The following is a 16,417-nucleotide window of genomic DNA, read 5'->3' as shown; positions in this document are numbered from 1 at the left end:
ATAGGGGTACTTGTAACATTCTGTTAGATTAGGAAATCAATTTTCTTCCCATGGTTTTCTTTTAAATTTGATGGGTGTAGATTTTTAATGTTGAGCTTATGACTTTTTGTATTCTTACTTTGTTATTTTATTGAAGATAGTCAAAATAGATCGTTATAGTGCAATCGTAATCGTAATGCATATAGCGGTGCCTAGTTCCTTGGTTAGAATAGAAGTTATAAGAAAACATAAGATTAAAGGAACATTATTGTATTTGTAGGCACCATGATCACTTAACACCTATCTAGATTTGTAGTATCTGTTACAGTTGATTTAGTTTAGATTCTCAAATTCATGAGAACAGTCAAACATTGATTTTTGTGGTGTTTCATAGGTGTCGTTTCTCTGTACCCACTACATCTTGTAAGGTGATTGTGAAATTCCCAAATTATTTAAAGAAACAAGTGATTGAATTGATTTAATTTCGAAGTTAAATGTGTGGATAGAGATATTCTAAAATTCTCAGTATTTTGTTTACTTTGTTTATAAGTTTCGAGTCATACAGTTACAGATGGTAAGCACTAATTGGTATTGCGTCTCATTACCAGTTTCACTATAGCTTGTAAAGTTTCTTATATACATGGACATCCAATTTCGTAGACTTAGACACCAAAAAAGAGTGGTCTCATTGTAAATCTCTTACCATGTAAAAGATCTGTCAGTTGTGTGCTTGTTTAAGTCATCAGTGAATGGATTTGACTTGATCTAGTGTTTACACTTATTTTTTGGTGTAGGTGATGAAATGGGTTGTAGTTGCAGACGACATTCCAACTGATCCTTCAGCTGGAGATAAAGTCATTAAAATATCAAATGAAATTATTATACGAAACCAGATAAAATTTTGAAATCAGCTGCGAATTATAAAAGTATCTTCCTGGATTTTGAATTTGGTAGCCCTTGAAATAACCTATCTGAAATTTCTATCATCTGTTTGTTTCTACTTTGATGTATTGAAATATGGATCCAAGAAACAATCTCCCTTCATTATCAGAGATTTCTCCATCTTTACTTTCGTTTCTCAGTGACCATTTTCAAAATAAAGGTGATTTATTAAAAGCTCCAGGTCATGTCTTCGAATTGCAAAACCAATGTTCTGATTTGGATCATAACTTGAACGATCTAAATCATAAACTCGAGAAAAGTATTGTTTCATTCACATTACATTCAGACCAATTAGGAGTCTTTTCAATGTAATCAATCTCAAGTTAAACAATCTTCAGTCTTCAGAGTTCCTTTCTGGATCTTTTATAGGTAATATTACTTTTCCTTAGTTATTCTTCCTTGAACATAATAATTAAACCTTACTTTATTTTATTTTGATTTATGTTGGAATTGTGTTTACATGGGAGAGAAGGAGGAGAAGAAGATTCTGGGAGGGTGAAGCACATATAAGGGGAGGAGTTGCCAGCGCTGGCGAAAGAAGTGGAAAGAGTAGGCAATTATGCTTATTATGTTTCTTATATTGTTGAATTTGATGGTTACAAGATTGTGTGGAAGTTGAAACTCTAGGGTTTATAAGTTTATTTTAGCTTCTTAAATGAAATGAGGTAGTGGGTAATCTTTTTGTATCAGGATCAACTGCAATACGTAGTTCTTCAAAAATATATGTTGATTACATTTATGTAAATTTTAGATTCAATAGAGAGATTTGGTATGCACACCCCACACCTGTGCAATTGGATAGGATAATGGAAAATTACTGGTTCAAGGAAAATCTCTGTTTATACCGGATAAACTGAGTTAGTTTCATGATGTGTATGGAAAATTATTTTCCTTAATGTCGAAAATTAGAACCGGTGGAGAACAGTAGTGCCAACTAGTTGCATGAAAGTGGGTTTTAAATCAAGATTCTTGATGTTCACCATCCGAGGGATTTTGGGTTTACAATTTGACGAGGTGCTCTGTTGTGGACTTTATAACTCAATATCCATATCATATGGCAATCGACATCATCCACCAAACACTAGGTCCATTTGCAGACAGGGTGGAGCTTCCATGGATCTCGTTCCTGAATCTAAATAGAAAAATCAAAAATGACTAGAGCCAATTAGGAGAGGCTCTGGTTTTGAGAATTCGAAAAATAAAATGGTTCCCAGTATTTCAAAGACATGAGCAAGTTGCATGTTTTATTTTTCAACGAATGCTCCTCTTAATACTATTATCACTGGAGCACATGCAGAATTTTGTGGAGAAAGTATCTCATTTGTGCAGAATTGTATTTTTTATTTTTGGTTAGATCTTCTGCACTGATTGTCCCTTGGTAGTATGCTTGTAGCTTGATTTAAGTACAACTTCATTATCCTATTAGAAAGTGCAGAGCACCAAAGGGAAACCATAAGTACATAATATTATTGGACTAGCAGTATTAGTGGACAGAATGCGAAGTAAATGATTTCCAATGCTGATTCCATCTAAAATTTTGATCCAGAACTTACATCGACCTATATCATATAAATCAATGCTAGTTGTTATTTCCATGTTTTTCCCTACATAGGCTTCCTGTCATATTTTAAATTAGTTTGACTATTAACCTTTGGAAGGGTTTCTACTGGACATCCTAGCTCCATTTGGAACATACGGTTTCATGCAATATGCTAGTTTATTTTTCTTGCTTGGTTGACAGAAAATATATCATCTTATCAGTGCATTTTATGATCTCTTCTTTGTTTAGTGCTTTCTGTAACAAAAATGTGCTTTAGGTTTTCACTTATTTATGTATTGGATTGGATTCTCAATGATAGATTGGGCTGCCATTGGTACTATCCCCAGCTCCTTTGAACAGAAGTCCTTGGGCAATCACCTAATCAGGCCATATATTAGCAATGTGGTGTACAAAGAATCCTTTACAGGTATGTAACTATATTCTAAAACAATGACATACTTCCCTTAAGTTGACGAACATGGGCATCAATCTTTTTGAAATGTGTATATTATCGACTCCTGTAAGCAAATAAGCCCCTAATCAAAATTATAAGAAGTCAAACTAAACCCAGAAATTTCAAAGGATGGGTTTGCTTTACATGCAAACACTAACTGTAGTCAATGGAGCAAAAACTACAGTAAACAAATCTGCACCATGTAGACCCAAAACTGCACTCTGTGAATCCGAAGAGTACACTCTACAGTCATCAGAGCAAACTGTAGTAATCAAAAACTGCATTTCAAAAACCCATGTCGCTCTGTAGAGACCCTGCATAAAGTTGTATACCGGGGGCTTTAGTCCTGGTAGTTTTTTCAGTCCACAAGTCTAAAAAAAAAAAGATTACTACCCGACCAAGACTTCTAGCCCAGGCCTTAAAAGGAAAATTATCCTTCCTGGGTCCGTCCCTGTACCAGGGTGTTTATAAATCAAAATCCTAATTTGGGATGAACCCTTATTTTCCAATTGATTCATAATAGAAACTGAAATTAAACCTTATACATAATCCAAGCTTCAATTTAAAGAAAACCCATCACCAATTCAACAATCTATAAATCAGTTTCACACAAAAACAGAGTTAATTAGAGAAACCCTAACTTCAACTTACCTTTCTGTTAAAATCTCCACCTTAAAAAACTCTTGTATGTTCTTAGAACTTCCTCCTTTAGATGCTGCACGAAAAAGAAACAAGAAATTAAAAGTTAGCAAGATTGTAATAGAAAAGAGATGGAGTAGATGATAACAGAGAAGAGATGCAGAAACTTTTGTTGGTTATTATGTATAGAGCTTGGACAGGTAATGGTTATATTCCTAAATTAATTTCTTGATATTATATGTGATTTTGATGTTTGCATGGCATAGTCTGTGTTTTTAGTTCTGAGTTCTGACTAATTAAACAGGAATTACATACCATTCCTCCTACTGTTAAAACAAAAGAAGATATTGCTTATTTTTCTTTTAAGCTGTATCATCCCAGTTGAGTCTTATTTATAATTAGATAAAAATTAATTGTCTTTTTATGTGGTTATAATTTTTAGATGAAGCTCATTGTGTCCTTAAGAGGGTGTTGCAAAAAGTGCTCTAGATACATCTCTAAGTAAGCTAATGTGACCCTGTGATTAATATTTTGTGAGTATATCATTTGAGAAGGTAGAGAATAACACTGATAGAAAAATTTTACTACGTGGAGGAATATGAAGCTACTTGCTTGGATTACAATGTTGTGGATGCCATCCTGATTGATTAGGTGATAAAATAGTTATCCTTATGGTTTAGTTGGCATACAAAATTTCAGCTTTCCTATGTGTTTACTGAAGTATAGATTTATGATGGACCTTTGCGGAATTCTGACCAGTGTAGAAGGTCCATCTTAAGTCATAAACTCGATAACAAAAATTTTGATTGTGCACAATACAAAAAGTAGTTCTACATATTTCCTTCATCTTTAAGTAGTTTATTCATGTCAATCTTAACACATATTCTGTGGATTATCATTGAAAACTTCATGTGTACTTAGGCATGCTTATGACTTAAATCTTGAAGTAGTTTATTCATGTTAATCTTAACACATATTTTGTGGATTATCATTAGAAGGTTCAGGTGTAGTTAGTCATGGTCATGACTTATGACATTCAGTGAATAGTTTGTCTCAACTTAATTCTATTTGTATTTTATTTGATACATTCTTAATGCTATTTGTTTGAAAGTAAAACTTGATATCAGATTATTTAGTTGATCATTTTGTGACTACACGAAGAAATTATGACTTGGTTGTACTCGATATGAGTTATATCCATGCTTCATAAGACAGTTTGTAACTCTCCAACTTGCAATTCACCGTGTTCGCTGACCAGTGGTGAAAAAATTGATTGTCTTACAGACCAGCAGGAACTAGCATCAAACTGCAGATTCTAACTTCCCCAGTACCACACATACGAACGCATACAAAAATTGTTTCTCACTAGCACAATATATATTTTGGTGGTTTCAACTTACTGTTTTATTCTAATGATTGGCACATTTTCCGGTACCAGACTTCTCCATTTGGTTGATCAAGGTTCATACTCTTTTCTAAGTAGTGATGTTTGGCCTGATATAGGTATCATTTTGGTCTTTGTAATTTAGTTTGTTTGACTCCGTATATGCTAAAGTAGGTACTGGACTCACTACGCCAGAAGTGATAAGAGTTACTTGGAACCCGACTTACCTTTTTTTTTTTTAAAATAAATAAGCCAGCTAATGTAACATTTGTGATTAGTGTTGCACTATGTTTAGATCTGTGTCTGGGAAATTTTTTTCATTGCTTATATTGATCTGACCATTTTTTCCGTTGTTTATATTGCACAAACACCAGCAGACATATAGTAAGAACACATTATTTAGGGGGTTTGCACATGAGGAGGATCTTTTCTTTCGGTTTTCACTTTGGGTTTAGTTTATCTTGAAAGATCAATTGTATTTTGCGTGCATATATATTTTCTTCCTCATTTTCTTATTCTACTCATTTATGTGTGAGTAAAATGGTTTTAATTAGCCAATATTGTTTTCGATCCGTTGCAAGAACATTGTCCTTAATGATTCCTGTAAAAAATTTCTAAAATGAATACAAGACATTATCAGAATTTGGAGCCCTTTTTCTTACTGTGTTTCTTTCAGTGTGCTATATCTTCTTGCATAATTTTAATTTTGTCATGTTTTTGTTGATGGGTGCGATTTTATTGATTTATTTAAGGTTAGTTTAACTCATTTATCATTAATTTTCTTCATTTGTAGGTATTTGATTGACTGGCAAGGACACCAAAAGATAGATAAGGAACAATTCAATAATGCCAGAAGTGCGTGTAAAACATCTATGATGAAGAGGGAAGGGAATAAAAGCGTTACCTGTCTTTGATTGATAGGTATGGAAATCCCGTCTGCAATATCTAAAGGGGTACATGTGCATATTTTATGTTTCATGATAATGGTGTTCGCGCTGAATTCACAACATTATATCGGTGTTTGATTCTGTTAAATAAAAAAGACATGAATTCGATAGACTTAAACAGGAATTCCTCTCATAGCTTTATATTTTAGTCGTTTATCCCAAGGTTCTCATAATCTTCATATGATGGAAATCCCCAATGCTACCATTACTTGTCGTCTTAGCTCAGTTGGTAGAGCACGTGGCGTTCTGCTCCAGGGTCATGGGTCTGATTCCCACAGACGGAAACCAACATAAAACGCTAAGAAACTCCCAGTTCTACATTAGCTTCAATTTATAATTTATAATTATACAGTTGAACTTCGTTATATACCTAATCACAGCAACATTAATCAATTCACTAACCAAACCACTAGGCTCACAGGCAACACAATTTTACCGCACTAGCCAAGCAACATAGTTTATGTATACGCGAAGAGCGTCACACATATTAGAGGGTAGAAAAACAATAGTGCAGCCACCGAAAAATTGCTTTTAGGATGTTTTAATCTTTTGGTTTTCTTTCGTTATGTGGAGATTGCGAGTTCACTGGGACCACAGTAATATCTTAATATTTTGGTTCCTTGGAATTTTGGATTGCTGCTGATAAGCCTGATTTAATAACCTAGCTAATTTCCTACACTACGTGTGTCGTTTTCTTAGCCAACCAGGATCAGTGATCAATCAATAAAACCAAGGGTCGTTACTCTGTAGTATCCTTCCAGTGAATTCAATCTTCGTATTATAATTGAACCATTCATGCTACGTCAACTTATCTTTGATGGGACAGAAAAAAATTTCACATCAATTTTTACTCTATTTCACATACTCCATAGGCACGCAATCTACCGACACAATTTCCTTAAAAAAATAATATTGTTGTCTCTATACAGCATTAAACATCTATGGTTGAATAGTGGGGGAAACAGAACCCCCACTTCAATCTAGGCGTGATGAAGTATATCTCTTGACGAGGTATCTTTGTCCCCCTTATGTACAATTCTTTTTTTTTTTTTTTTTTTTTGGTATTTGAAACTGAAGGTATGAGCTTAGATGGTTCTTTCTCAAATTAGATCCTTGCTGTCTTTTATATCTAATTTGGCCATGAACTTGCATGGTTCTTGCTGAAATTCCCTAAGATGCTTACTTTCGGTTCAATTCGATGAGAAAGAGAATAGTGTTATGAAATGTTCATCAATTTAAAGGAACACGACCATAAAAAGAAACGAAAAATGAGAAAACGAGAGAAGCACCAGGGAATCTTAAACATTGTACTTAATTTTCTTGATTTGCATTAAAAATCGATGTCCATGCCATAGTAATCTTGGCTATTTTGTTCTTGCCTTTATTGGGTTTCTTTCTTTTTCTATTTCATTGTTGTTCAAGGTGCACAATTATATTGCCTTCTAACGTATTGTTCCTTTTGTTATACGATGGAAATTTGAAAAAAATATATTGGTTTAATTTGTTTGTTTACCATTGTTGTTCAAAGAACTACTTACCTCCATGGTTACTTGCACTAATTCGAGTCATTGCAAATAGCTTATCGACCAATGTTTCATGTATAAGATGTTGTTTCATCTAAATGTGATCATGAAGTGTGTTGATATATTTCATTGCCGCCTTTTCAGTTCACTGTGTGTACTACTTATCTACTGTCGAGAAAGAGGAAATCAATGCCTAATGATGTGCGTGCTGCAACTGCGAAACCATCCCTAAACTGTACTGAGTTAGTAGTTTTACTTTATATTGTTATGTTTCTTTTAGAAGCACCTTGGGTTGGAACTATATATACTAACCTAACCTTAGTTTAGGCAATTCAGAATTCTTATTAAGGTTAGAATAGTTCCTAATATATCAAATATGATGCTTAACTATGGATAATATGTTAAAGTTTTCATAGGAAAATGGGGCAGAGATTGCGATACTTTTTTTTCTTTGAGGTTACAGACATGTTCACAGTATTTACTTACCAATTTTTCTACCCAACTATGAACCCCATGCATACAACACTTGAATATTATATATGTATACTTTGTTGGTTATTTTCTTGCCAGTGCCAACAAAAAATTATTCAGAACATGTTCTTCATCATTTCTTTTAGTCTGTAATCTAATTATCGTATCAGGAATCAGGATTATGCTTTCAGTTATAAGATCTAATGACAACTTCCCCAAGGAAGTAGATGTTGAAGTTTCTCAAGTCTCTATTTACCCGGTTTACTGTTGGAAATAGCTGAAAATAGTTCCAAAGAGAATGAAGAAGAAGCGAAAGATGGCGAGGAAACCAAAGACGGGGACAGTGAAGGAGACAACTTCAAGTGGGAAGTTCTCAATGGATCAAGTCTTTTATTGGACGACGACCAAAGGGAGGAGTCCTATGTGATGAAAAATAACCAAAGTTGTTCGTCACAAACTTTGTGCGGAGAAACTAAAATTGAATTTTTGATTCACTAATTAAGATTAAATTTGAGACAATCATACAAGTTGATCGGAAATTTTGATCAATGACAGTCAAATAAACAAATTACATGTTCATACTTCTCCAAAATATCCAAAATATCCAATAACTCGATCATAATGAATCAATTTCTTCTTCAAATAATTCAAAAAAAAAAAAAAAAAAACTCTACTGATTTTGTAAACTTCATCCAACTAAACCTTTTATACTACAACCCGTTGATTTGTAGCTTGAAAAATAGTAAAATTCTATCGATTGAAGTAGTAAACACCCTAATGTAGAATTGCGGTTGCAGAGAATCTAGTGAAGAATTTCAAATCTGTAAAAAGAACAAAAAACAGAGTAAACAGAAAGCTAACAGAGATTTCGCGCCGATATCGAGTTGGCCGCGGGTGATGAAGACGGAGTGACGGGTCGCCTAAACTTTCGTGCCCCCACCGTTTCACCCCCATAGTTCACCTTACAAACTTTTTTTTTTCTGAATTTTGATAATAACTCCAAAATTTACTTCCATTTTAATCACAAAGACCAGCAAATGTTAAAGTAATTGAATCTCTTAATTGACTCAATTTCAATCGGAACTCACATTTGCAAATAATTTTCGCTGCTGCAAAAAAAAAAAAAAAAAGAGAGAAAAAAGAAGAAGAAGCAAGAACAGTATATTCTCATTGTTCTTGCTTAAGGATGACTTTCTATCTTTTTCCCTCCGAAAGCAATCTTAATCATATCAACAATCAAAATTACAAACCCATTTTTTCAAATCGAAAAAAAAAACTTACCCATGTCAAGATTTAATAAAAAAAATGGATGACCAAACATTCATGATTCAAGCGAATCAATGGAAAAAAACTTGGATTTTGAAGCTGTTGTTCATCTCTCACCATCACGAGTTAAATCTGCACCTAAGCTAGCAAAACCATCATTAAGAATCGGGTGCTATCTTTGTGCTAATCAATAAAGACTTTGACTGAAAATCTTAATATAAGCAGCGTAAGAATTGGTGATGGTAGTAGTTGAGTTGTTTTTGGAAGAAGAAGGGAAAGAAAATGGCAACAATCGGGCAAACAAAGGAGGTAGTTTAGAAGGGGTGTACTAAAAAGCCCTTAGCCTCTAACACTTAACACTTGGTGACCATTGCCTTTAAAGTTTAAATGCTAATCCACGTGGAACGTGATTAGAGTATGATTTCTTCCGGAACGGTTTTCAAAGTTTTTTTTTAATTCGTTGCAAACTTGCAATGTTATCAAGGTTTCGATGTTTTTGCTCAGTCTAGGAGGGAAGCTAAAAAGGCCTAAACGTGCTCCATATTTTTCATTTCCATAATTTATTTAGTGAACAATGAACTAAGGGCAATTCCTATGGAACGAACAACCTCCAAGTTTGTTTATTTTGCTCCCACTATGGAATGAACAAATATGAAAAATGGATATTCAAACCAACAATCAGCGCGCGTCTGTGGTAAGGACGCGCGAGCCAAGAAAAAATACGGGCGTCACTACCACAACCGCGGGCGTTCCTACCACAAGCTCTACCGTTTCTACCACGAACTCCCACTGCAAATTCTGTTATTTTACTAATATTTATCTCATTTATCCTATTTTATCTCACTTAATCCTATTTTATCTCACCAAAATATTATATTTTACATTTTAACTTTATCTTACAAAGCATTTTATATCAAAAAGAAATACTGGTGGGGCTCTAGAAAACCAAATATGTTCATTTTGTGCTGCTTTATCATAGTGGAGAAACCCGTTTGACCATCCACGTGGCTCAACAAAATTTTGAGTTTGAAGATTACCGTATGAACTGCTCTAATGTGTATATAATTGTTTGCATTATAAGTCCAAATGTACCATATTTGTTCAAAAGTATGGAGGACTGTGCAAGCCGTCATCGTTGTGGAGTTCGATTCATATATTTATAGCTTTGATCGAGCCGCTTTCTTCGTCGGCCCCCACTACTATAGCAGTAATCTAGTTTATTTTAAAACCTTCTGTGGAGACCTTTTTTTTTCTTCTAATATTTCACATTTTAATTTTGAAGTGATAGGGAAAGCAGAAGTATAAGTAACAAGTGCAGTAAACCGGCGCAACTAGATTTATTAATATGATTCACCCGCTCGTTTTGCATTGTCCGGACCTCTCTAGCTTACACTTATGAGTAGCTTCTTTTCAATAACATATTCTAATCCAAAAATTGCGTACTAAATGCGATATCTAGGTTTACGCATATAAATTGTCACCGGTATGTAACAAAAAGTGGGGTTCTGATCGGTATCCAGTAGCGACGCTAACATGACCTAAGTGAATAACACTAACGGATTATGACGGAATGCAAGAAAAACAACCAAAAACAGTGGTACAACATTTTCATGCATATGTATTGGCTTAACAGCAATTAAAGAAAATTTGTATTTCAAGGTTAACTGACATACCGTAACTGGAAGGAACAAAATAGACAACACGTTTGATTTGAAATACAGTATATATCAAGGAACTGTACACATTTATTGTAGTCACCAACAAAAGAAAATATGGGTTTGAAGAGCTCGCCTCAAAGCGGTTTGTCATTTTTAGATATTTTTTCTTGTTAAGTTCTAGCAACTCTGAAAGATGGCAGATTATTAGCAGAGCACATCTATCTTAAAAATATGAGAGACATAGAGATGCCTGAATCATGGAGTTGGAAGAATAACTTGTCTCACCACTGCACCATTCATCTGAAATAACTTGTGAGAAGATCGCCTCTCGTCATTCTTTGTTGCTACTATTCACGTAATCGTTTGCAAGTCTTTCACTGCATTACATAGAACACCAATAACAGCAACTCTTGGCCATCCATCTGTGATGACGGTTAGTAATCCATCTGCATATGATCCTTTCCGAAAGTAATATTATTACCATGGATTTTCTTCCACACATAATTTCTACTCGTAGGATTTTTCCAGTCTCTTTTCGACAACTTTCTCCTAGAATGTACAGATACACAACCAAAAAATGAATTAAGCCATTCAAGATTCCACGGCATAAAGCTTGAATTCGACCCAGTCACCACGTACTGGCAACGAAGGCACACACCAACCTGGAACCTTATAATAATTATTACCATATTGAGTCTGGCCACAATCATTTCCTAATTCTTCATCATTTCTAATGGTGGTGACATTTTGACATTTTCTTAATTTGATGCTCCTTGTCCTTTTGCTGTATATTCCATTGCTGATGAACCTTCATGATCTACTGTTGGTGATACTTACACAAATGCCTCACCTGCCATTGGAATCAATACTTTATTGGAAAAGATTTTATGGCATGCCGAACATATTACATGCAAGATGTGGGATGATACTAACCGCGCGAATTGGTAATGTCCAGAATCTAACAACAACCTAAAAAAAAAAAAATCAGTCCAGATATCACAGTCTTCTGGGTTTGGACGATTTCCTATAGATTTTGTAAAGTTGTTATTAAGTATCAAAGAATCTATCTAAATAAAAAAGAAAAGAAATTAAAGAATCGTAAACACATATATATATATATATTAACTCACGAATGTAGAATGATGATGATATTCAATTTAATCAAAAGGAAGAGGCAGAATTAAATCCGAATGTTTAATATCTGTTCCACAATGGTTCCAGGCATTTCAAATTAATACCCCTAATTAAATTGCCTTTCCATTATTCTCTCTAAATACTTGGGAACTGGCGATGGTTAACATGTCTTATCGGACAGAAGAAAGCTTCATGAAAGTAAGCGACAATGCAAAGTGTATTTCCCCATGGCCTTCAAAGAGTTTCAGCCTGTATAACTTATGATACCAAAGAAGTAGTTGGTTGTCATTCCTCTCAAGATTTCTTTGAAACAGAGAATCCAAAAATTGTGTCCTGTCATATATTTATATAGGGATAATCCATTTCCGAGAACCATGCTAAAACCTTGTTCCCACATTTTCTTAAGCAAGGAATGTGCAGATATTTCAACCAACACATCAATATCCTTCCTTTCTCAGCAGAGGTAAAAACGATTCCCACTTGCATATTCCTTCTCGCGATATGGAAGAGTCTGTGTATATCAAAATTTCAGAACAGAAAAATTTGACAAAATAAAATATAAATATTAACAATGCTTCTTTTTTTTTTCTGAAGAAGAAGATGATGAAGAGAAGTTCGTCGCAGGAATGCTGTGTAGCAGGTACATGTTATTTATGCATCTGAAGAGTCGTGCTCGTTAAGCCTAAAGGTGTGTCTTTCCGTTTACTATGGGAACAGTTGCGTCTTTCACCATAGGACGTATCTTTAGAATGTATCCACGTGGCAGCCTAAATTTGCAGGAAACATGGAGACACATCAGCGAAATCATTCTCCTTTATATTAAAAAGAATTGATGATTATATATATACGTATAGACCATCCAAATTAATCCTAAAAATTTCATAAAACACTAATAAGAAATGTGGAAATTTCTGAGGAACCCATGATTGGTTCCTCTCTCTTCTGGAAACCCATCATTAAGATAGTATGTATCTGTAACCCAAAATGCAAGATGGACGTCCAAGATTATTAGTTTCAGATTAAATTTAGGTTTACATATTTTAAGTGAGACTAAATTAACCTTTAAAAATTACGATTTATTAAAAATTTATTATTAAAAAAATTAATAGTGCAACTAATTTCACCTATAACCGGTCAACTAAGTAGTGACGACCGTTTTTTTGTGGGCGACAGTTTCTCCTTTAGGTTAGTTAATTGATTCGTTTTATTATCAGACTTTAGGTTAGTTAATTGATTCGTTCTTTCTTTATTTTCTTCTGCGTTTTTTTCCATCTTCCGTGGTAAATGGTTCGGGTACGGAAAGGAGTTTTGAGGAGTTTTCTCCCTCTCAAAACCCATTCTCATTATCATATCTCTGATATGATTGTGCGAGTCGCACCGATAAGCTCTTTGTACTAGGAAGAAAGGAATCAGACAATCAGTAATAGCAGGGGATTTTGAAAGCCTCAGCTACGTTTAGGGACCAAATATTCTTGTGGAAAGTTTTGGTTAATTAAGGTTGGTGCTAGGGTTGTTGCTACAGATCTGTATATAATAAATCCGAGCAATTACACATAGTACTGTAACAGTGACCTTTACCGACTTATAAGCAACGAGATAAAAAATGGATAAAAATTACTCCCTCTGTTTCTTTAATATAGGCCGGTTTGGGATATCGGATAAATTAAGGTTTTTAACAAAACCAATCATTTCGGCCGTTTTTTGTTGTTTTTTTCTTTTTTGCCCTCTCTCCCGATAAATTCCTCTTTCCGAAACTGAGAAACAATTTTTCAGTGAGTGATTCTTTCTGAAACGGAGAAACGAAACTGAGAAAAAAAAATTCCAAACTGAGAAACAATTTTCCATGGATTTTAATCTGCTCCTGTTTTTAATTTAGGGTTTTCACCCAATTCAAATCTGTTATCAGATATCTTACTCTTCTTCATCTCCTTCTTTTGGTCGTTTTACTTCCTCCTCCTGGTTTTCACCCAATTCAAATTTGTTCAATTGATTAGTTAGATTGAGGTTTATCATGGGTTGGTATTAAAGAAAGTCTGTGTTTAGTTTGTAGGTCTGATTGGTTAAGTAAAAATGCGATTGTGAAAATAAGATGAGTTTCAATAACCAACTACTTCCTGCAAGTGAAATGGGTTTTGACCTGAATCAATGGGGATTCACCCTATAACTGTTTGATAAAATTACCAAGTGAAATGGGTTTTGACCTGAATCAAACTCCTGAGGATACTCTATCTCAAGGTAATTTTCCATCAACTACTCCAATTACAATTCCATCTCCAATTACTACAATTCCATCTCCAATTACAATTCCATCTCCAACTATTAGAGATTTAAATCAATATTGTCTCATCGATTTGAATGAATGTTACCCGGAAGAAAATGATGATGGTGATAGTGAAGAAGAAGAAGAGGAGGAGGAGGAGGAGGAGGAGGAGGAGATACACTGTCCCTTTAACACCATTGCAGAACCAGAACCTATTCGCCATGGAAATAAGAAGAAGAATTTAACTTCTGATGTGAAGAGAAGAATTCTTGAAAAATTGATGCAAGGGAGCATAGATGGGAAACTTCACAGGGGACTAATCACTGATACTATGGCTCGGTTTAGAGTTGGATTTCGAACGGTTTCGAGATTATGGAATTGTGCAAAACTGGCTAATGCAAATGGAGATGTAGTTGATATCTCTTCTAAGATGGTCAATAGAGTTGGTAGAAAGAGAATTCAATTAGATTTAGATAGAATTAAGTTGATACCTCTTCGCAAACGAACAACAATAAGAGGAATAGCACACGAACTAAACTTGTCAACATCAACCGTACATCGACTAATCAAGAATGGAAATCTTCGACCACATTCAAATGCCTTGAGGCCGGGACTTACGGATGAAAACAAGATAGCAAGGGTGAAGTTTTGCTTGAAAATGATAGACAAAGGTATGGACCAATCTTCAAATTCATTCATTGACATGTTGGATCGGATTCATATAGATGAAAAATGGTTTTACATTACAAGAAGAGCACAAAAGTATTATCTTCATGCCGAAGAAGAATAGCCTTTACGCACATGCAAAAGTAAGAATTTTATCACCAAAATCATGTTTTTAACAGCCGTGGCTCGTCCTCGCTTGGGTTTTGATGGTAAGATCGGAATATGGCCTTTTGTTGTTAAAGAAGCCGCAAAAAGGACCAGCAAAAACCGCAAAGCTGGGACAATGGAAACCAAGGCAATGAAATCTATTGACAAAGATGTTATGAGGTGTTTTCTGATTGAGAAATTGCTGCCTGCTATCAAGAAGAAATTGTCATTTAATAATTGTAAGAAAATATTTATACAACAAGATAATGCAAAACCGCATGTCCACGAGAATGATAAAGAATTTTTGAAAGCGGTTCGAAGTTACGGGTTAGATATCGAGTTGTTGTGTCAACCTCCGAAAAGCCCCGACTTGAATGTTTTAGACCTGGGGTTCTTCAGCGCTATTTCTGCACTTCATCATACTGATGCTCCAACCACAGTAGACGAGTTTATCGCAAGTGTTACGAGAGCATTTGAAATTTTCTCGGTTGAAGAAGCAAACAATGTTTTCATAACTTTACAATCTTGCATGAAGGATATTCTTGGAATCAAGGGTGGGATTCACTACAAGATTCCCCATATACATAAATGGCGTTTAATTAGAGACATCAAGAACGGAAGGAGTAGTTAATTTAGAGAAGTGCAGGAATTATTATAGAGAGAGAAAAACGCATAATCCCGATAAAAAGGAATTAATTTAGGGAGTTGGTTTAGGAAAGGAAACGAATTATTGTAGAGAGTATTTTAAGGGATTAAGATTAATCACCATTATTAACGTTTTTTGTTTTATTTTTTCAATAAAATTAATTAGGTTAAAAGGTCATTATAATAAAACTAGATGTTGTAAAACTAATTTTGGATTTCTAATATAGTGTATCTTAATGGTGGGCTCCTAATATAAAAAATATCCAAATTGGGCAAGCCATATATTCTGTTAAATAGTACCACATCGTCTAGGGCATCCTATGTCTCGAGCTTAATAAGTCTTGGGAAATCCTAACCTTGCAAGCCGGTTTTCGAAGATAGTTAGGCCCATGGGTTTCTAAGATGGTATCAGAACCAGGCCCCTCTCAACGCTGTCCGTGTGTCCGCGGTTTCCGTACCATTCCGTATCCCCGCCAGTGTGCGTTTGCGGTTTCCATACCACTCTGTATCCCCGCCAGTGTGTGTCCGTGGCTTATGTGCCACTCCGTCAGTGTAGCCCTAGTCGTCGGGGGGGTGTTAAATAGTACCACATCGCCTAGGGCATCCTAGGTCTCGAGCTTAATAAGTCTTGGGCAATCCTAACCTTGCAAGCCCGTTTTCGAGGGTAGTTAGGCCCATGAGTTTCTAAGAGTATGCAAGTTTCGACCTAATTAACTAGATAATTCATGCTGAGTTTGTCATCTTCAAATATCAAATGAATTT

General features: G+C 34.8%; 1 protein-coding gene and 2 long non-coding RNA genes across 3 annotated transcripts; 2 read left to right on the top strand and 1 right to left on the bottom strand.

Annotated features, from left to right (window-relative positions):
* The first annotated feature begins 3,363 nt into the window (after positions 1-3,363).
* Positions 3,364-9,209, top strand: LOC113281132. The gene is made up of 3 exons (XR_003325928.1): positions 3,364-3,754; positions 5,732-5,859; positions 7,553-9,209. It is a non-coding gene; the product is annotated as an uncharacterized LOC113281132 (long non-coding RNA).
* A 1,625-nt stretch (positions 9,210-10,834) lies between these two features.
* On the bottom strand, positions 10,835-12,549 carry LOC113281134. Its single transcript, XR_003325930.1, has 3 exons — positions 11,934-12,549; positions 11,737-11,772; positions 10,835-11,653 (listed from the first exon to the last, which is right to left on the bottom strand). It is a non-coding gene; the product is annotated as an uncharacterized LOC113281134 (long non-coding RNA).
* Positions 12,550-14,126: 1,577 nt separating this feature from the next.
* LOC113278834 lies at positions 14,127-15,641 on the top strand. The gene is made up of 3 exons (XM_026527569.1): positions 14,127-14,322; positions 14,401-14,868; positions 15,043-15,641. The coding sequence occupies exons 1-3, from the start codon at positions 14,127-14,129 to the stop codon at positions 15,639-15,641; spliced, it is 1,263 nt and encodes a 420-aa protein (XP_026383354.1).
* The last annotated feature ends 776 nt before the right edge of the window (positions 15,642-16,417 follow it).

Source organism: Papaver somniferum, chromosome 5, assembly GCF_003573695.1.
Source record: "Papaver somniferum cultivar HN1 chromosome 5, ASM357369v1, whole genome shotgun sequence".
In the NCBI taxonomy this organism is placed as follows: domain Eukaryota; kingdom Viridiplantae; phylum Streptophyta; class Magnoliopsida; order Ranunculales; family Papaveraceae; genus Papaver; species Papaver somniferum.
This window is presented reverse-complemented; position numbering and strand designations above follow the sequence as displayed.

Coding starts and splice junctions, on each gene's coding strand:
- LOC113278834 (XM_026527569.1), top strand. CDS start 14,127: ATGGGTTTTGACCTGAATCAAACTCCTGAGGATACTCTATCTCAAGGT. Junction 14,323..14,400: donor CCCGGAAGAAAATGATGATG/GTGATAGTGAAG, acceptor ACACCATTGCAG/AACCAGAACCTATTCGCCAT. Junction 14,869..15,042: donor CTTGAAAATGATAGACAAAG/GTATGGACCAAT, acceptor TGTTTTTAACAG/CCGTGGCTCGTCCTCGCTTG.